The sequence below is a fragment of the Ricinus communis genome, chromosome 1, assembly GCF_019578655.1.
Source record: "Ricinus communis isolate WT05 ecotype wild-type chromosome 1, ASM1957865v1, whole genome shotgun sequence".
Classification (NCBI taxonomy): Eukaryota; Viridiplantae; Streptophyta; class Magnoliopsida; order Malpighiales; family Euphorbiaceae; genus Ricinus; species Ricinus communis.
In genome coordinates, this window is record NC_063256.1 from 4,768,672 (window position 1) to 4,776,118 (window position 7,447).

A 7,447-nucleotide genomic window follows, 5' to 3' on the forward strand; every position below is an offset into this window, starting at 1 on the left:
AAACCCCAAACTAATCATCTAATAACCCCCCTTTTCTACTCGCTCTCTCTCAAAAACCTCACCTCACCTCGTCGCCCTTTCATTCATCAAAACTGCCGCCGCCGCCTAACCTGGCGGTGCTGTTCTGATAATTAAAAGTCACCTTTTCAAATCCGAACGGAAAAGAAATGGCAGCCACTTCATCCTCAGAAGCAACAGAAGGACCAGTCCTCAACTTGATCAACAAACGGCTAAGAGCACTCCGTAAAAAATACAATCGTATTATTCAAATGGAAGAATCAATTTCACAAGGCAAGCCTATCAACAAAGAACAAGAAGACGTTTTGCGTTCTAAACCCTACGTCACCGCTTCTATCGAAGAGCTAGAGAAACTCAAACAACCTCTCTCCGTCGCCGTTTCTGAAGAAATTGACCTAGCCATCCAACGCCAGCAGCAGCAGCAGCAGCAATCTTCCAGTAGCGACAGAACTACTAATGAAGCAAACGGTGACAGTAACGGCGGTGGCCTGGCGATTGAGGATCTGTTGAATTTGTTGTACTTTGGTTCGTTATTTGATGTGAAGTCGCAGAATGAGTTTACGGCTACGATGTTGACTAGGACTCATGAAAGAGGGTGTTGTTTGACTTATGATTATGTCACTGACGATGCTACGGATCTGCTTGGAGAGAGAGACTTGGATATGATTTCAAAGCTCGGCGCTTTGTTGATTTCTCGGCCTGTTGATTCTAGCTTATCTCATAAGAATGCTTTGGTTAAGTGTATTGAGCATGCTAAGTTGTGGCTTTCTAACTCTGACCAGTTCATTGACCCCATTGCTAATGTTTCATGTAATTTTCTTCGTTATCAGTTTATCAATTATGTGTTACTTTATTTCTTTTTAATTTTTAATTGAGGGTTTGGTTTTATTGATTTTTGCAGACTCTGGGCTGAGGGAGAGGCTGAACAAGATTATGGCTTCTGATTATTTTATAACTACACCGGAGATGAAAGCTCCAGTTGAAGTGGCTGCTGCCGCCGCTGCTGGAAATTATGCGTCTTTCCAGGTTCCTGTTCATGGGGTTGGTCCTATTTCCGTCCCAGTTCAGGTGGAAGGCTCTGATGAGCACTACGAGGAGGTACAACTTCATTCATTGTGAAGCTTTCTTCAAAGATGTGTTTGTGTTCGCTGCTGTGTGTCATAAGTATTGCTCCTCATGTGTGTCTGCTATTGATTTATGATTTGGCTGTTATTTGTTTTGATTGACTTTTATGGAATTTTATCGGAGCTTAGTAGCTGTAGCAGGTCTTTGTATTTATTCGATTGTGTAGATGAAATCGGTTATATGTGAAGAGTGCTGGTCATGATTAATCTTTCATGTAGGAATACTGACGTCAGCATCCCTCTATTTACCAGATTCTGTTTAGGCTTGTGTTCAGGGACTTTGTCCTCATTAGCATGTGTATTTATGTGTGATTTGCTGGAATACTACTTATATGTGCTAGTTTCACATTGTCAAATATGGGTACATGAGAATAAAGTTACTGTTGTCGTAAGACATGGTGGAGTGGCGAAGTGTATCTACTTGGAAGCATTGTCATGCATGGGAATTTTCTGGAATGGCGTATGGTCATAACTGCAATTGTGATCTTCTGTGGACATCAGAGAAAGACATTCTGAAATCATGCCATTTTCTTTGACATTCTGAATGAATACTTTTAATTGGAAGTAGAATTTTCTTAGTCTATTTGCTGAAATCTGGGATTCAGAATTAGATTTTCATGCTGCAGATATGAAGAACACTGTTCTTTTAGGTGTCTTATTGTTTTTAGGGGCTGCATTTTTAAACTTCAATAATACTCCTTTCTACAACTTTTCAAGTGGAATACTGGATTCTCAATATCTAGACCTGTATGGAGCTGATACCACAATTTGCAACGCATTTCTAGACCAAGAAATTGGTGCCATTTGCAGGCATATTGTGGATAAGGATGTTATAGGCTTTAGTCGTTTGAAGGATACATCCCTTGTCAGTGGTAACTGGGAGCAAGCATTTCTACAATGTTTATGGAGGGTTAAAGCGGATGCTAATTGTTTTGATGTGGAGAAAGCTACTCTTTGGGCCTGGATTAGAGAGTTCCCTCTGTCATGGTCTTTCTTTTTTCTTTTTCTTCTTTAAAGAAAAGATTATTCTTAATGTAGCCCCTAACTTTGAGATTCCATGGGAAATTTTGATCACTTTTGGCTTGTATGTTATGGGATCAATAACAATTCACTTGAGTTTAGGTTCTTGATGCTGTTATCTCCACATTGCTCGTTTCATTATTCTTGTTTTAAAAGAATAAATGAATAATTGACTATAAAGACAATTATATTTTAGCTTTCTGGATCATTGTTTTTGAGTCACGTAAAAAATGGAATGATGGAATTATTTTGCTGCTTTTTCTGAAAATTTTTAGTATGAGTTTGGATAACTTCATCTCGGGAGTTGTGAACTCTAAAATAGTTACGCATATTGTTGGATATCTTCCTCTTACCTTATAATTAAAATTTGTCACGTATCTGCTCAAAAACATTATTTTCTCCCGAGTAAAACTATCATTAACCGCTCATCTTTCGTACTTGACCTCTTTGAAAAGTATACTTTTGTCTATATCGCCCTTAATTATGGTAACTCATTTGAAGCTGTTTATTAGTCTTGTTTGGCATAGTCTGGCACCTACCCATTTGATTCCAGCTTCATGATGTCGGCATTTTCACTTCCCCCTTTTCTTGATTGCACTTGAATCCCTCTTTCTATGAAGCGATATTAATATAAGGACAGGGTAATTTATGTTACTAGTTATGCTAGAATTAGGTGTAGCAATTTGCAATACACTGTCTATGAAGTAATGAGTAGTTGATTTTGTATCAAATCCTTGTGTTTTTTCAGTAAGCACATCTTCACTGTGACTAAATCTTTTATTGGATGAATTTTCTTTGGGATTGTGTGCCTTATACTACAGTTTTTTTTTTTTTCCTGTTTTGAACTTCAAAGGAACTTTATTGTGAATTTACTGGTCTAATTGGGACAAAATAAAATTTCTTAGGCTGTTATGATGTGTTTTTCTTTTCAGTGTTGAATCATTATATCTGGAGACCATTAAGAATGGCTTTCACTTAAGAAAGAAAAGATTGGGAACGCTTCTTGCTTGCAGTTTAGCGAATTGTGTAGCATGAAAAGCTAAGGAATGGTAGAGATTTGGTTTTACTAAAAGAGCCAACTCATAGGATCTAATTTGTGGACTACATTTAATTATTTGTGATGCATGAAAGAAATATCATAAGTCTCTTTGTTGAGGGGGAACTCCTGCCTTCACTTGGAGGAGATCGAGAATTTTAAACTAGGACGTGTCAAGAGAATACAAGACATTGCTCATTCTGTACTCCTGGTAATACCCTATACATTGCATATAGGCTTACTAGTGTTATAGTGTAATGGTTGAGGTGACTTTAAGAGCCAGAAGATGAAATAGTAAGAGATATAGAAATCCTACTACATAATCTTAAGTAATTATAGTTCCATTTATCTTTAATATTTAAGTTATTTAATCTACATTGTTTTTTTTTTTTTTCTTCCAGACATACAAACCTTCATGTGCTAATTTTCTGAATCCTATTGTTTTTATCATTTCTCCCAGTTGTGACTCTTTTATTAAAATCTCTATTTGATTCTCATATGGCTATATGTCAAATGTTTTTACTGAGTCAGGAAACCTTTATCGCACCTAGAGTTGACTTATTCGTTCTATTAGTTTGAGCTATATAACTTGCATTTGGATGTTCATCTCCTCGTCTTAGTGTTCGATTACCCTTCCTCTCTCCTTCGTGTGGGATGAGTTGCATATGAACTCTACTCTTCTTTTATAAGAATAGTACCATATGTTTCGGAGTTAACTACTTAATTTATTTCCTAGTACTTTCTGGCTGGGAGTGAGCTAGTTTTCTGCAATTTCTTAAATCACCCTTTTTTTATCGGTAGCTTGTTGAAGTTCCAGCATTCCAATAAAGAGAATCTGGAGTTGCACTTTGAAGTCTTCAATATTCAATATGTCTGAAGTTCTCCACATTATGTTGTTGCTTTTAGTTTTAATCATTTTGAAGTTCTGCATTGGTTGTTCTATTGAAATTACCACTTGTGTATCCTGTGAATTTCTATATTATCATGAGTACCAATTTGTGTGAAGTTGTCAAGTGCTAATGCATGCATGCCAAAGTAACTTATTGTTAATTGTTGTTTATGTGATGCGCATTATGTGCCCATGACACACCACATCATTGTTGAATTCTAATGATTAAATAAAACCATATCCATTCAAGCATTGCCATCTTGGCAGCTTCTTCCGCACTAAATGTCAAGACCTCCAACCTTAGACGGAGCCATCAGCGCTCCAATGCTCAATCATATTCCACTGCCATATACCACCACTGGCACAGTACAGAAACAACCTGCTGATCTATCACCATTTAATATGAATCTCTTCACTATTTAATGCAACAGCTCTCCAATTTTCGACCAAGTTATTCACCAATACCTCAGCTGTCACTATAGCCACCATTTCAGGTTTCAGCTAATAGATCAGAACATTGCGTGTGGGAAATTTGTTTCTTCTAATGAAGATATATATATAGGATCTCATTTTCAATATCTGGTTAATATGATGGTCACGAGAATGACAATGTTGCATACCCATATACTGCTGCTGTAATCACTAGTCTTGGTAAAACTTATTTTCCTCTTGTTTTTGGGCTCTTGGATTAGGTGGTCTTTTCTTCTGCACAAACAGAAGAAATTTTGATAAGGTTTTGCTGTTTGAAGATATTAGCTTGGGCTTTGTGGCAAAGAAATTAAAAAAAGGGATGTCGATTTAGGGAACACAAACTTTAGAGTCTTAAAGTATTATTCAAACTTGAGTCAAGCAAGATGGGGAAGCACTTTAAGTAGATTCCTCCGCAACTTAGACTGCAAGTGCTTAGCTTAGGACTGAAATACGTTTAGTCTTCATTCATAGAAGCCTTTCAATGAAACTAATTGAAAATGGGATCAGCTTAGCAAAACAGAATATTTTATGTACTCAATGTCCATTTATAAATCCTCCAGTGGAAGTATGTGTGCTGGTCCTTATATTGAAGTGAGTAATCGATCATCCCTCTTGAGGGGTTAACTGTGCTGGCAATTGAATTTAATTTCTCATGGACAAATATGGAGTTATTGGTACATTTTTAATGAAGAAAGGCACAAGGATGCAAGTACTCATAGTAGCCATCAGTTTTTTTTTCCGGTACTTGATTAAACTTATAGTTGATTTTATTTTTATTTTTTTCAATTAAAATAATTGTTTTTTACCAAAAATTCATTGCATATCTCTTCACCATTATTTGTCTATGGGTGAGTGGATTTTCCTTGGAGGAGCTTTTGATGCATAATGCGAATTTGGTTTTAGTTCTTTCATGATGACTTGTCATTTATATGAGACTGAGTTTGTTTATTGAATCTTGATGTACGAGTTCTTCAAGATTTACGTGTATTTTCAAATTTATTTGTTCTATTTTTGCTGCAGAATGAAGATACAGGAAATTTCCAAGGACACGAAAGTGGTGATGATCAGTCCAATCCTGCTGAGGAATTTCATAAGGTGATATACTTGATATGTTAGAACATTAATCTTTGGATGCATTTATTAATGTGGCAGAATTCTCCTTTTCAGCATGATCCAGAGACTGTAGTTCCTGCAGAAGAAGTCTCAGGTGAGCAAGAGCAAGAGAAACCGTTAGAAGTGGACAATATTCAGAAAGAGGTGGACCCCAAGGAGCAGCAGTATTTTGCTCGGAGGAACTACCAAAACCAAAGAGGCGGTCGGGGTGGCAATGGTGGTGGCCGTAGAGGTTATTCAAATGGCCGTGGTGGCCGCAGTAGTGGCAGAGGAGGTGGTGGGTACCAAAATGGTCGCAACCAATTTTACGACCAGTCTGGAAATTATTATCAGAGGAATTATTATAACAATCGGGGAAGGGGTGGTGGTAGAGGCGGAGGTCACCCTTATAACAACCATGGTTCAGCAGTTCACGGTGGTCATGGACCGGCTGGTGTCGGGGTAGCCTCTTGATATCATTATTCATGGGGTGTTTGTAGGGTGTCGTGTTTCTAGTTTTGTAGGTGGGTGGTGAATGTGTTTTGCTTTTCTGCATGAAACTTGTTATGAAGCTAGGTTATTTTTTATGCATGCGCCGCCCAAGACGCCCTTTTCTTATTCTTCTTCTGTAGCTCAGTCAATGAAGTACTTTTCTTTGGGACTTGATGAAAATAAAATGAAAGAAAGAAGGAACGAACGAACATGACTTCCCTGATTTTGCTTCTCTTCCACGACTGTTACAAAATTCGGTCAACAAAAAGAAGTGCTTAGTGCGTTGCCCTTGTAGCTTATAATATGCTCCAAGAGTTTCTCTTGGGCGCTTAAAAAGGTTCATCCTCACCTCCTTCGCCAAAGGTTGGCTTCCTAATCCGAGGCGGAATAAAGGCCCTTTTACTAGCAGCAGGCAGAAGGAAAAATCGAAAAGCATATGCTTGAAGAACCTTTTCCTGTTTAAACTTTTTGTCCATGGTTTTTTAAAGAAAAAACATGACTGGCGATTAAAGCATTCATTAAACGAAAAACCTGGGCTTCTTAGGTCTTTCCTTTTTCAGTGCAACACAGGGAAGCTTGTAGCTAGAAACCAGCCGCCATAACAAAGCCCAGTTTACCATCCAACTTGCATATTCCCTTTTTTACAATTCATTGCATCTTAAGCCTTAGAGCATCTCTACAACCCCCGTTTGTTTCCAATCAATTGATAATGACAGGTTTCTTATTTTTATGTCCAGATTTTTCAGGTACTGAATTTTACCTATTTAAATGGGGTGAGTAAGAAAAAAATTATTTGTTAATGCTTATAGTGGGAGTCGAATAATCTTTCTTTCTTTCTTTCTTTCTTTTCTGCATAAAGAATGCAAATCTAAATATAATTCATAAATATTTAACTTATAAAAAAGAAGTTTTGTAAGAGTTTTCTGAGGAAGAGATGCCAAAGAGGCCAATTATTCAAAAGATCATTTTTAAAATATTAAACACCAAACTCAAAATAGGAAGCAAATTTGGTAGCCAATAATGGAACAGAATAACAATAAAATAAAATCTTAACTTGATGTTTCTACTTTCTTTCTCTTCTTTTATCCTTAGGATGATTTTCTTTTTCATCTGCACTCATTTACAGGACTGAAATAATTAAATAATTCCGTAAAGAAAAGAAACCCTTATCCATTCCTCACCACAATTGTCACCTCACAACCTAGAAGGAAAATTTCTAAAAGAAGAAGAAGAAGAAGGATAGATAGCTTTGGTGTAGTTGCATATATAATTTGGGTGGTGACATTGAGTGGAAGGTATGATGCA

The 7,447-nt window shown here is 37.0% G+C and overlaps 1 protein-coding gene across 1 annotated transcript; it reads left to right on the forward strand.

Moving 5' to 3' along the window:
• On the forward strand, positions 1 to 6,365 carry LOC8287036. The gene is made up of 4 exons (XM_002520111.4): positions 1 to 828; positions 920 to 1,116; positions 5,579 to 5,653; positions 5,726 to 6,365. The coding sequence occupies exons 1-4, from the start codon at positions 168 to 170 to the stop codon at positions 6,122 to 6,124; spliced, it is 1,332 nt and encodes a 443-aa protein (XP_002520157.2). The 5' UTR covers positions 1 to 167; the 3' UTR covers positions 6,125 to 6,365.
• Positions 6,366 to 7,447: the final 1,082 nt, after the last annotated feature.